The sequence below is a fragment of the Lissotriton helveticus genome, chromosome 4_1, assembly GCF_964261635.1.
Source record: "Lissotriton helveticus chromosome 4_1, aLisHel1.1, whole genome shotgun sequence".
Taxonomy (NCBI): Eukaryota; Metazoa; Chordata; class Amphibia; order Caudata; family Salamandridae; genus Lissotriton; species Lissotriton helveticus.
The window spans coordinates 1,541,832,102-1,541,846,235 of record NC_136063.1 but is presented as its reverse complement, the minus strand read 5'-3'; the positions used below and the strand labels follow the sequence as shown (position 1 = coordinate 1,541,846,235).

Sequence of the window (14,134 nt, the reverse complement as noted above, 5' to 3'; positions counted from 1 at the left end):
CGGTCAATCAAAATGCTATGATCCACGGTGTCGAGTGCAGCAGATAGATCCAGCATGACCAGTGCTTGGATGCTGCCCTATTCCTCATACCATCTACCACTGAAAGAATGACTAATTCAGTAGAGTGGGAAGGTCGAAAACCTGCCTGATGGAGGTCAAGATAATTTGTCTCTTCTGAGAAGGAACAGAGGTGTTTTGCTACATGTGTTTATAAAATGTTTGCTGGGTAGGGTAGGGTAGGGGGGGGAGATAGGTCTGTAGTTTTTTTAGCAGCTGTGGGTATGCTCCGAATGTATGTTTTGTAGCAGGATATCTACGGCTTCTTTGAGTGATTGGGGAACATAGCCTTGCATGAGGGATGCATTTAACAGTGAAAGGATCACTTCTGGTAAGGTTGAAGATATTTGTTTGTTTTTGAGGGGGGCATATATCTTTGGGGTAACCAGATTTTACCTTTATTAATTCTACTGGGTGTTCTTTGCTTATGCAGGGTAAAGTTCAGATTAACGGGGTGGTTCCAATTTCCTGGAGGGAGTTTCGTGATTGATTTGCTGGGGTGAATAGTAGCTTGTATTCTTTATTTTATCTACGTAAAAGAAGTTTAGGTCATCACACAATTTCTGTGTTGGAATGACCAGTAGTGTTACCCGGTCAAGAGCTGATAGTTCTCACACTAATTTGAAGATGTCTTTTGTTTTATTGTTGGAGATTAACACTTTGTTTTAGAAGAAAGTTATTTTAGCTTGAAGGATAGCTTTTAAAAAAAGTAATCTTTCATACTTTGTATGAAGAGTTCTTTATTTTCTCGCAAGTAAGATCTTCGCCATTTCCGTTCTGCCTGTCGTGTTTTTAATTTAGCTGTCTTGACTTCTTATGAGAACCATTTTGACGCATCATGCTGGCGGGTGGAACTTTTTTTTGAAAGGGGCGTAAAGAGTGCTGCCCATCCTTTGCCAGTTTGAGATTTCTTCCTCAAATGTATCCAGGTTCTCTAGCATCTAATTTACCCTCTATGACAATGTGTCGCAAAAAGACTTAGTTTATTCGATTCCAATTTCTAGTCCTTATGACAGTAATGGGTTCAGGTAGAGTGATTCCGCTGAGGGTGAACTTTATTAGATGGTCGTCAGACCATTTACAAGGATAGATGGAGATAATGGATATAGTGAGGTTGATGGACCAAGCCTGGTCCAGCATGTGCCCTCTACTATGTGTGGGCCCCCTTACATGTGTTTCGAAATTGAGACTAACATATCGATCAAGTCCTTAGTCTTTGCTCTGTGTCCTCATTTGCCCAGTAGTTCATGTCTCCGGTGAGTAAGATTTTAGCATGGTCAATAGATAGTGAACCTTGCCATAATCAGATCTCCTGCATAATAAAAGCTCAGCAAATAGCTGGCCTAAACAGAGCCCATTCCTAATACAGGCCTCTGTGTACACACAGCCTGTGGAAATTAAACAACTAGACACCAGTGGAGCCCTGGTATGTTCAGAGTCTTACATTCAAAAAGGTGTCATAATCTTGGGATAATATGATACTTGGTATAACTAGAGCTCAGATAAAATTAGAGTGCTACTATAATTTGTCACTTCATTGGATGGCACCAAAAGACAATTGAACTTTTTTTTAAACGGGTAAGTAGATTTCTGAAGAATCTTGTCTTTTTGAGAAGTAAATATTCCGTAGAATTCTATACACCTGCTTCTTCAAAGGTTGAGATGGAGGGTCCTTTGAAGGTTGAGTGCACAAGGGACCAGTCACACGAAGGGGCAGAACCCAGACCCCTATCATTAATGAGGGGAAGCTTGGTAGCCACCCTGAAACCAAAACCTCAGTGGAAAGAAGCTGCACCAGCTCACCCTGAAAGCACAAATTATTGCCTATTGCAGTTGAAGTGTAGCCACAGACAAGCTGATGTCAAGATCATCATGCAAGAATTGACCGTTTCAGGGCTACATAGACGTGGCAAAAGCTGAAATCGCACTTTTAAATTAAAACCAAGCCCTATTGGTGGTCATAAGCCTAACTAGTGGGAGGTAGCTGAGGACTGGCTGGAAAGTGACACCGGAACAGAGAGCTATATGATAAATGTCCTCAATTTCATTTTCTGCACCATGACCTTCAGCTGAGGTTATATCTGGTAAAGGGTGATGAGTGCAGGGAGCCAAAGGCTGAATCTACTACACCTGTTTTAAGGCAAGCAAGGAAAACCCAAATTGATGGCCCAATATGCTAGTAACTGTATGACCAGACCCTCTTTAATATACTTTAATGTACTTTCTCAAGAAGTGGGAGTTAATAGATCAGAGGGAAGATGAGTTACTCTGGAGACAAAGTACAGAGCTTCTCTACCCCTCACTTTGAGAAGCAGGGCATTGCAATGGTCCACAAGAAGCAAGTCTTAAGCCACTATCTGCTGGCAGGAGGATCTGGGGGCCCATTTGGCCTCTCTGCTCTGAAGTAGTTTTCCTCCTTTCTCCGACCCTCTTCATATATGAAATTTATTGTGTGGGTAGGGGAACAACAGTGTCTGTCCATGAAAAAAGATCCCTTATCTTGAAAAATCTCAGTCCAGCCATCTTGAGTTGAAGTAGCATCCAATGTAGCCTGTCTCAGTGGTCACTACTGCTTGATCAGTAGGGCAGAGACTCTAATCAACTGTCTATGGATAACCAGCACTGAAGTGAAACCTTTCATCGCTGGAAGGAAGGCTTGGTAGGTACTCAGTGCCAGGTCCCATGCTAAAGGGTATGCCAGCCAAAAGAATCCAGGTGCAGGCAACCCATTGCACCACAAGCAATATGCTCATGTTTCAGACGAATAAACCAGCAGCTGATCAGTTGTCAGTCCGCTGGTACCGCTGAGCCTAATTCTGGTATAGGGTATGTATTAAAGGATCTTTAGCACTTCAGATGAATCATTACACCTTCCTTGTGTAATAGGCAATTTGAATTGCCTGGACCTTTGTGAATACCAGAAAATCCGATTTTTCATGCTGAAGGGCCACACCATGAACTACCAATGGTTGTCCGCCACACAACTCCTGAAAAGGTCAGATCAGCATGAGGAGATATGCACATTTGCTCCCCTCCTATTTCGCTATGTACCTGTTTTTATCTTATTCTTTGTTGACCCTTTGTATTTGTAACTGTTCTTGTTCTGAGTCCTATTTGATATGTGTTCTGTCTGGTATTCCTATTTGACACATGTAATGCAACTCTTACCTTCCTATCCCTCCAATTGTAAAGCACTCTGATATCCCTTAGGATCATGCTCGCGCTATATAAAACTTTATAAATAAATCAATCTTGTAGGCTATTTTGAAATCTGAAACTCCCCTCCATGAACCGGCAGCACAATCCTTTGTAGAGTGTAGTTTGTAGTGGGAGGTGTCCACATAGCAGTTGATCTCGGGGGGGGGGGGGTGAAATTATATAAATAACTACTCATCAAAGTGATGCAAACATCTACTTGCTCTGTAGAACAACCAGCTTGTCGCATTTGATGCCATTCAGTGAGGGGACCAATATGCTGGCATTCTCATTTCTTATCTAAGAGACCATGTTCTCTGGTTATGCCAGCGTTCATATTGTACAAGGTTCTGGAAGGGCGCTAATTGTGCCACGTTTCTAATTGTGGTGAACATAACATTGTTTCTGCCAAATATTTGAATATTCACAGGTTTGTGTATGACTGGTCTCTGCTATGGGCTGCTTTCTGATCGCGGCAAGGCTCTGAAAATGACAGCACTTTTGTGATTTGTGGGAGTTCTCGTTATAGTAGAGTTTAAGCTATGCCATTGTTCTAGCTCTACCACTACTTTTGCTTTAATTTCTGAGGATGAAATTAGTAAAATACTTTAGAAATTTCTACTTTTAAACATTTACATGCTTTAAATTTTTTTTTTGTCGTAAATAAACCCAGGTTGCATTTGCGATCCAGTGCCTAGATTGCCAAGTGGGGCTCAGTAACAGCACTCAGTCTGACCTTTTCTACTTGAGCAGATTGTGTCGTTTTTGGACACACCACTGTTGCCCTTTGCCTTCGTTCCCTTGTTAGCCATTCGTTTGAGCATATCCCAAGCATTAAATCAATGAATTTACATTTTACAGCTAAATGAACCATGCCAGGTTGTCAAACTCAATATGTTAAGGGCCAGATTTTCAAATCTATTTATGCACGTACCCGTGGCACCCAAAGTCAGAAGCTGTTTTGCACTCAAAGATTTACTTACACAAAGCTCCCATGGGCTAAAAGCAGTTGAAAAGTCGAATTCCTGTGCATGTGTTCACCCACAAGCATACATATTTAAGGAAATTAACCAATAGATGCCCCCCCTTCAAAAGCTTGAAAATCTGCTCCTGCCAGGACTGGAAATCATACTAATTGCAAACGTTTACTCATGATAAAACCTGAAGAGCGAGTGCAAATACACGCAACTTTTTCCCATTTTCTCTCCAGTGGAAAACTATTATTTCCCTGATGGAGAAACGTCATTTCCTACACTCCTTAGCACAAGTAAAATGCTTTCTATGGTGGAAAACAGAAAGCTTACTTGTGGTGTCTTGGCTTGCTATCAGGCTTCCTGTCCTTACCTGGAAGTCTTTGACTACACATTGTTTTGACCCATAAACTTCATAGATTCACCCTATGAGACTGAAGCAAGACAATGATTCATATTTTCAACTCTTCCTCAGACTTCTTGTCCTCTGAGGTCATAGATACCATATACTTTCATTGTCACTGTCTGCCAGTCACATTTGAATGTATACGATACAAAGTCATCTCTTGACCAGGGCATAGAGGCAAGTCATGAACCATGAAATTGGCAACTATGCTGGATCCTCCCATTTCTTGATCAGGAGTTCCTGCACAGCTGAAAACGCAGACAACTTTTTGTGAGGCGGTTATTAAATGTTTGAAGAGGTAGCCCACCATCTCCTTTATCAGTCTTCTGTACAAATTTTCCCTTTGGGTTACAGACCCTATCCAAAGGGACTTGTACTTGAAGGCCTCCGATGAGGCAGAGGTCACTGAGGCTGCAGCAATGCGAAGGTATTGGAGAGGAAGGCCGTGCATGATTCACATCTGTGGGCTTCTCCATAACCTATAAAGAACCACAAATTCTTCAGCTAGGCCAGAGAGATGAGGGGTCGAATGGAGGAAAATTCCAGTGGTGCACTCACTCTCCTTTTACAGTTTGCCCTCCATTCTTCTATCCCCGGATGGGAAAGAAGAATGATGTTGACTTTCAGCGTGCTTGTCCATCTTAGAACACAGTACACAAGATTCAATGGCTGTCTTTGCGCAATGGTCGCTGTAGTCATATTGGCCAATGAATCTGCCTGATGCAAAGAGGAATAATATTAATAGAAGTAAGCTCCCACAGCTTGGACTGCCTGCACCTTGCGGGTAACCTTTGGGCAGCAGATTCAACTAGCACGCACCTTAGGCACCATCACCACAATCCTGGGACATAAGCTGCTATAGCATACCAAGGGGTGGGAACATCGGAATCCCCCAATCCAGGACATCACGTGGACAGGGTGCTGTCTTCACCTGCATTAGACTACTTTGGAAAACAACAAAAAAGAGTAGCTGAAGCGCGAGCACACTTCTCAGTACCCACATTCTATTGGCTGATTTTAATGACTGAGGAGGCTTAAAGTACAAGCCCACACTTCACCCCCACTCCCATGACCTCCAATGAAGGGGGGACAGGAGTGTGCATCATGAGACACTACTCCACTAGTGCTATTCTCCTGGTTCGCACAGATGGAGTCTGCTTCGCTGCCTTGCCCATGAATGAGCCGGAGCACAGGGGGCAGACACAAGATAAAAACAAGCATTGGCATAGCCAATCGGTCTCGCTTTTGGGCCCTTATAAGTCTTTAGTTATGCAGCACAATATCCTTGGTGCAACAACATCAACTGCTGCATGGCTAAACACTTTTAAGGTCCCAAAGGCGAGACCTATTGGCTATGCCAATGCTTGTTGGTTCTGCCCGTCACATTATAGTCCAATATGCACACAACCGCTTCACTGGTTCTTGTTGTGCGCACATCACAAAAGTAGCATACAATTGCTAAATATGGCAGAAAAAGGTTATCTGTGTACGCTTAGCTTGAGAAGAATGCCTGTGTCGCTCCCCTTCTTGGTGTCTTTGCAATGCAGACTGTAAGATCCGGGAGGGAATCCTGAGTCTCAGACCTATGTACCAACACACTCTGCAAATCAGTTGCTGTAATATACCCCTTACCGTGGCCATGAGTTTAAACCAGGCAGAACACTATCAGGCTGCAAGACCTTTGCATACAATGAGTCCTCGCAGTCCGATTATACGGGGGAAGGCAGGTGACACAAGCTCTGAGCAGATGGCCTGGAGGATGCTATGAACCATGTTGAGGCATAGAATGCACTGTCACTGCCCTATCTGTCCTGGACAAGGGAAGGCATTGGGAGACAGGCAAGCCCCAGTGCCCTGTACCATATTAAAAATGGGCAATCATGGAATAAATAGTTACGCAAACGATGTGGTGTACTTGCATGACCCTGCAACGAAAGCATGCAGCAAGTAGGTGGAAAAGCAGGGGCAGGTTTATCATACTCAATGGCGTGTGCTGAGCCAGGCATTGCTTCGCATTCACCTCGGCACCAGGACTTCTTAAGTTCTATTGCCAGGCACTAATCTACCATTTAACCTGCAACCTTTCCCGAAGCATCCCAAATCAATGAGAGCAAAGATAACAACCGTGCCACGTTCAGGCTGGAACGGTGGTGCATGGCATTATTGCATTTGAACATATTTCTTCCCACCACTCCCATTCTCACCCCCACCCCTTATTCACTACTGGCATTCATATATATGGGGTTACGTCCCTGTGTGTGGATAACAATCGTACTATTTAAATAACTAACTGAAATACAAGAAAACCAGGAAACCTGGGGGCATTGGAGCCTAATGATTTTCAATAAAAAATGCTTACCGGAAGGGTTCTTCTTATCTATGGGGTGAGGGGCTATACATGCAGCTTCCTTGTTTTTTTGAGAACGAAATTTCAAGAGTTTTATTTCACGCCGGGTGTTTTTCTCTGTAACCTCAGTGCAACCTGAAATGGATACAAGGCTGGCAGGCCCGCAGTTAAAGAAGACACTGCAAGCTCTCCCTTTCTCAGGCCGTGAACCTGGCACAACCACAGATCAGGTCCCCGGTTTCTGGCTGGGGCTATTTTTAAAGGTAGCTGGCAGGGTGCATCTCACTGCACAAGATTACCCACAGGGCAGAGCGCACAGAAGAGGCAACTCCGTGCACAGAGCGAGCTGCAGCAACGTAGTAACATAAAATAACCGGGGACTCAGGAGGACAAAAGTGCGCGGCTGGAGCCAGCACTCTGCTAAAGCGCACGCATACCCGCTCACCCCTGCTGTCTCTGTCCAAAGCTGGCTGCCTGTCACCAGAAGCACGCTGAGCTTCGGTAGAAGGGCCTGAGAAGGGAGGACGGTGAGCGAGACCCCAGCAGCGGCCTTCGTCACCGGAAACCATGATTTGCTTTCGCTTTTTTAATAGCAGTAAGTGTCTGAAGAAACACAGCGCTGGAGCCGCCACCAGTTGTATTTTGTGTAGCTACTTAGAACTCTGTAGTGGTATCTCTCTGCGTTCCTTAAGATTGCGATGTTGTCTGCCACAATTTCCGTACAACTTTGAGAGAGGATGTGGCACTACGGCCAGAGTTGCCGACTTTGGAAGTCTGTAGACCTAGGTTCTAGACTCTGCGTCGTCTCAACTTTTCGTGCTTCAGTAAAAGCACTTAATCTCAACGTGCCCAAAAGAATAAAAAACAAGCGCTGAAACACAAGCGCGCCCCACGGCCGCGAAAGTTAACGGAGTACTCTTGCATGCAGAACGTTTGCCTTGCGGGAGTGAGCAGCATTGCGCGATAATTGCAAACAGAAGGCGCTGCTGCTTGCTCCCACAAGGCAAACTCTCTGCAAGCACGAGTACTCTTTGGAAACCGTGCACAACTTGCACGAGCTTCCAAGAAAGTACAGTGCAATGTCAATAGGTCCCTCCTAAGCAGCGCTTGCGCGCTGCGTAGTCGAGACCTAAACTGGGATTGTGGCTGGCACATCTCCCTTTATGGTACAGGCGGGAAGCTCTACTTGGAGTAAGAAGTAAGGGTGAAGTTCCAGGAATTGAGAAAAAACAAAGCTTGCGTTGGGGTGCCTGTCCTAATGGGACATGGGTTACTTTTCATTGCATATGTACAGGGACACATTTTATATTTCACTGCTTCTCTGATATTTATTCACTCCCAGTAACCCAGAGATCAGAATATTGTATTAAAAATACAATTTCACATAAGTTTAGATGCACTGCCTATTTGCTTTTGAGCAGCTTCCATTTCCATGGCTCATAGGTTCAGGTTTCTGACTAGGAACAAGCATTAGGCATACTAGTGTCAGTCTGGTTTTGGATTTACCTGCTTATTTTATTTTCCATGTGCTGCTAGACCCCAGGGTGTGGCAGAGCGCTGTACAACTGTGTTGACATTCAAAATTGCATTTGCAACCGAAGTGGATATTTGGGAACAGCATGTCTGCACCTTTATGCTATAGAAATAAATGAAGTAACTTAATCAGAAGTACATGCTGAAGTGTAGTTAAAAATAGCAGAGGAGGTTCTAGGCAAAGCATGTTTACACAGAAGTGTTTGAAATATCGGGGCTGACTAGATGGGTCTCTGCAGAGGCTAAACAATTTTTTTATGCAGAACCCACCTTCTGCAATAGCTGTAGATCAGTAGTTCTCAAGCTTTCAAGAAACTCAATCCACTTTTTAGAACCACAAACGTTCACATCCCAACTACCTTTAAAAGACATAAGGCGGCAGGATTTTTAATGTAACTAAAGCATCATGTAGTAGCGCATTGTCATTTACTGATGGCACATTTTCCATTGACCTGGCCACTACATTTGCAAAGACCGTTTTACTGGTAAAATATAAAATTATATAGCACACAAATGATGTGTGGAAATCTGGTTTCTGTGAATAGTTATAATTTGTGCATCTCCAAATATGTGTCTTGATATGTTTTGATCCTATTAAAATCCAGCACACTTCTGGATTACAAAAAGTGCTTCTGTTTTGCATTTGTAACTGATGGAGGCATACAAGTTCATTTACAGGTATTTACGTTTTGTTGTGTAACCCTACACGGTCACATTAGTCATTAGTGCTTGGACTTTGTCCACCCACCACAAATCAGCTGGCAAGACACAGTTTGGGAAATACTGCTGTAGACCTAATCAATTTGTTTACGTGTGCGTGACTTCAGAATGCTAGTGAGTGGTGATAAAAGACTCTCATAAATATAATCGTTAGGTATACTGTATGTGGACATTGTAACTTTTAATAAATCTCTTTATAGGCATGTGGGGCAATATGTAATTGGGGTCCCTGGTGCCTCCTTGGTCAGTAAATGGTAACTAGGTTTGCTCTATGTTGGCAGTGTACCATATTACCCTGGATTGCTCTACTGTGCTTTTGTTTAGCATAATAGAGTAATCTAGGACTAGTAGTGAGTTTTCTTCTGTTGAACTAATTTAAATGAACTTTATTAACAACAACCTATAAAACCCAGAACTGGGTACTCCTAGTTCAACAAAACAGGAGACCACCAAAGAAACTTACATTGGCACACGGCACAGTAACCCTATAACCATTCAGGTTGTCCCTTCCCCTAGATTGCAGCACTTGTCCACCATGTGGGGGTTTTTACCTTACTTAATTTTCTTGCAGTTTTCTTCAATAAGGGGTGGTTTATCCTTGTGCACCTACTATCTTGTAAGTTTTCTTACTTTGTAAAAGTTGTCAATTATGTTTTTTGTGTGTTTTTTTTCTTGTCGCAGGTGTGGTCACTGCAAGCAGTTTGCTCCTGAATATGAAAAAATAGCTCAGACGTTAAAGGCGAATGATCCACCCATTCCTGTGGCAAAAATAGATGCAACAGTGGCAACAGCTGTTGCTGGTCGTTTTGATGTCAGTGGCTATCCAACAATAAAAATTCTGAAAAAAGGGCAGCCTGTGGATTATGAAGGAGCAAGAACGGAAGAAGGTAAGTGTTGTATTTCCTTTACTTGTATTTCATAGTATCTCTTTAAGATGTACATTCTACAATTGCTGATGTCATATTGTCCTTTGGACTGTCTAGATTCTGGCTTGTCAGTTAGCTCCCTGGCTTTCTGATGGGAACACCAGTTCTTCTCTGTAGCCTTGAATAAATACTCTTTAATCTTACTACATTAGTATCCGCCTCCCTACTTCAATTACTACAGTAAGCCAGCCCACACACCACCAAATGTTACTCCATAGTAACACCACCCAAGGCCCAATGTAAGAAAAAACAGACTTGCGTCATGTTCTGATAGGCCCTGCCACCCACCAGGTGCTGTAAACATTATAGGCTAAAGTATGAAATGGATGAATAGCTAGGCATACTGTGCATTACAAAAAACGATAGGTTTGGTAATTAATTATTGAATAGTCTGGGTTATGTAATATCAAACATAATTTTAAATAAACCTGTAAGGATGTTGGAGTCCCTCAGGTCTGTTACCCTATGTTAAGATTTCCTTCCTCCAAAAGTCATTCTTGCTCCCAGGCACATCTGCCCTAACCTTTGTACCTGTCCTCTCCTGTGTTACTATATGCGCCATATAAATATGCACTCCCATATCATTTTGCCACCTTCCCTCACTATCAAGAAAACCCCTTTTCTCACTCCCCACCCCTTTACATCACGGAAGGCCTTAAGTAAGTGCAGTACTGTCCAGCCTTAGAAGAATGTGGAGAGGGAAGACTACTCAATAGAGGGAGCCGGAGATAATCTCTGAGAAACCAGAATGTGATAGTAGCAGCCAGCTGGTCACTCAGACATTTACAGGATGGCAGGAGAGGAGAGCAGTCTGAGGGAACTTGCATTGCTATTAGAACAGTACATCTAACCTAATTAGTAAACATTTAGTATTGTATTGCTAATTGTAAGTAACATTGTATATGGTTAATTAAAACCGTTTACAAAATACATTTAAATAAAGCTCAGTTCTATAAAATCATTCAGTGCGCTAACGTTTTATAAAAACATTTATAAGTGCATAATAAAAAAGATTAAAATTTGTGGGGACCTCGCGGCTGTCTTGATCTTGTCCTGTTTGGTTTGCGTGGTCCTTCATTCCAGGCCGTCCATTAGGGCCCCATCTGGGCTAACTCTCTGCAGTTTGTTTTCTGCCAGGGTTAAAAATTTCACCAGCTCTCAATTCAGCTGGAGGTCGTCTGGTTTAAAGCACGCTATCACCGCTCGTCTCCACGTGCGAATCCTGCGGATGTTGAATAGTGGTTTGAGCAACTGACCCCTTTCTTCCTTCAAGTGAATGCAGGTGCAGATCAAGTGTGCCATGTCCTCTATGCTGTCTCTGCACAGACGGCAGCTCGTTGAGGTTTGTCCCCCCCGCCATGGTGAGAGATGCAGGAAGTTTTCCCAGTTGATGTTTAAGGAATTTTTCTTTTGTTATCCTTTAATAACCCAGGCTGAAGTATATTTGCGGGTGGAGTGTTTCGTAACCATTGATGGTCATCTATTCATGGCTCCTTTTTGCAAAGGCGGCTTTATCTGCTATTCGAGGCTTCTAATGGTCCTTTGCGCTTCCTTTTTAGGTCTCGCTGGCGTTGCAGCGCGAAGCGCTGCAGCCAACCAGACTTATAGTCGCCGTGTTTCCTCCCAAGGGAGACAGACCTGGGCACGAGCCGATTCGGGTCTGTGAACGCGCTTCACAGTGGAACAGCTTGTGCGCATTAATTAATGCGCAGCACGTCAGGCGCCGCAAGTAACAATTATTACAGCATGAGGCCCCACTTATCACATCATGTCAACAGGCGCCCCAGGCTGCTGGAGCACTCAACTATAATTAATGCGCAGTTGAGTGCTCCAGCAGCGTGGGGCGTCTCTCGGCATGCTGTGATAATTAGGGCTCGCCTAGCGTTGCAGCGCGAAGAGCCTCTCAAGCGGTACAGACCGGTGCACGAGCAGACACCGGTCTGTGAACGCGCTTCTAGCTTTGCAGGGCCGCCATTGGCAGGAGCCGCAGGGAACACCAACGTGCACGCTCACGGAGTCACGCTCATGCCCTCCCGCATCTCTTAGGCTGTTCTCCGCTCCAGGCCGACTTGCACCCACATATTCAGTATATGATGCCCCAGCTCGCCACGGTGGAGGAGGCCGCAGACGCAGTCCCGCCGGCACAGGGTAAGTGATCTCAGCCGCTGGGTCTCCATCAGGGGCTGCTTCTCTGAGCTGGAGGGGGGGGGGGGGGGGGGGAGTGGGGCTTGGGACATCCATGGCAGAGTCGCGTGCACCAGAGGGCAGCCTAGAAACAGTTAACCATGGGCGCAGGCTGGAGCCCGTCAATAGAGGCCTGTTTTCAGACCATACGTGCAGTATTGACATTGGAGGGCACAGGCTGCTGGGGATGGATGGGGCTGTGGGTTATACTCTGGGCTAGTGCGTAAATATAGGGAGATAAACGCCGTGGAGGTTTGAATGTGTCCAGTCCCTTGCACGGGGGTTTCCATCGGGGTTGCGTAGGTCTGTGTATCGGGATCTATTTTGACTAGTCTGTGCTGGGGACGTTTCTTGTTCTTGTTTAGATCCATTTCACAGGGAGCAAATAAACAGAAGGAGGACAGTGAAGGTAATACCTGTTTATCGTAAACACAGATTTGTATACTTCAAACAATTATATTAATGTAAAATGTAAGGTTGCGTCCTACCTTCTCGGATTTAAACCGGTGACTGCAGGTTGCACACGTATTGCGGCTTCCGGTAAATTAACCTAAAGAGCTGTAGTTGTTTCTTCCATGCTTCAAAGCAGAGCTGCTGAGATGCATGTGCCTGTTTTCTGTTAATTGAAGCAAATAGTTTTTTCCCCAAAGCAGACGACGCATACTGGGTCACCGATACTGCAGCTCAGCGTGTTCGTGTTTTCAAACTAAGCTGCCCGAGTCCGTAGTTATGGTGCAGTCTGTTAACAGCATTACTACGGTCTACACATCTGGTCAGAGCACTGAGTTATGATACAGAACTCCGGCACTTTTTCTTAAAAGGAATAATTGGGTTTCAGAAAAAAGAGGCCATGTGAATTACGTTTCCTTCACCATAATGAACATTTAAGCAAAGATGTCACTGCCTGCACGTTTGTGAATGTGAGAATGAATCACAAGCCACAGCGCACACCAATTCCATCTAACAATACAATGGTATTTCTTAAGAACTTTTAGCAAACTACTACAGAACTGGGTTTCATGTACTTGGCACATCCGTTGGCATTTTCAGAAGTGTTCATCTGCCACAGTGTTTCGGCGTATGTGAAATGTCACTCATTTGGCAATCTCAAGCGGGACCAACGTGCATCTCTGTTGCAGAGGGTTCACATATTCCACATTTCACGGCTGCATCCTCCTTACAAACATTCCTTCAACTTCGACCCCGGTTTCTAATTACCACATGACTAGATGTCATAAGTCTCTGACCTTTTACTCACTCATGCGGAATCAGGCCAGGAGCAATCACTTGTCTATCCAAAAACACATTTTTATTTACTGCCACCTGAACGTTGATTTCTACTCCTTTTTCTAATGCTACCCTCAAGAAAGGAATGACTCACTGAAGCAAAAAAACTGCCTACCACTGATATTCCAATAATTCACTGAAGTGCAGATTCACCAGAATAAAAAGCTGAAATATGTGCAGTTTCAAACTGATTACTGCCTGGAAGTGGAAGCAACATGAAGGGCGCAGGTGCGGGGGTGCAGAGGGGTAAGTGGGCGGGGGCTTTATGGAGAAAAGCAAATGGGCGAGAGAAAGAGATCAGCTTGGAGTTCGGTGGGGTGGGAGTGACAAATAGGCAAATAAGCAACATGGAGCTTGGAGTGAGGGAAGCAACCTGGGGTGGGGGGTGAAAGGCATACGGAGGCAAGCGCATAATAGATAGTGGGTGAAGCTCATGGGGGGAAAAGAGCAACACAGAGTGGGAAGGAGAAGCACACTAGGGAGACAGCTAAAAAACAAATGCGGTCGC

The 14,134-nt window shown here is 44.4% G+C and overlaps 1 protein-coding gene across 1 annotated transcript in view; it reads left to right on the top strand.

The window, feature by feature from the left end:
- The window catches only part of LOC144829237 (protein disulfide-isomerase A4-like), a 110,398-nt gene that overhangs the window by 28,173 nt on the left and 68,091 nt on the right, over positions 1–14,134 (top strand). Inside the window, exon 3 of the mRNA XM_078688171.1 lies at positions 9,911–10,116. Within this exon, the coding sequence (XP_078544297.1) occupies positions 9,911–10,116 (206 nt within the window). The remainder of the gene's footprint in view (positions 1–9,910; positions 10,117–14,134) is intronic.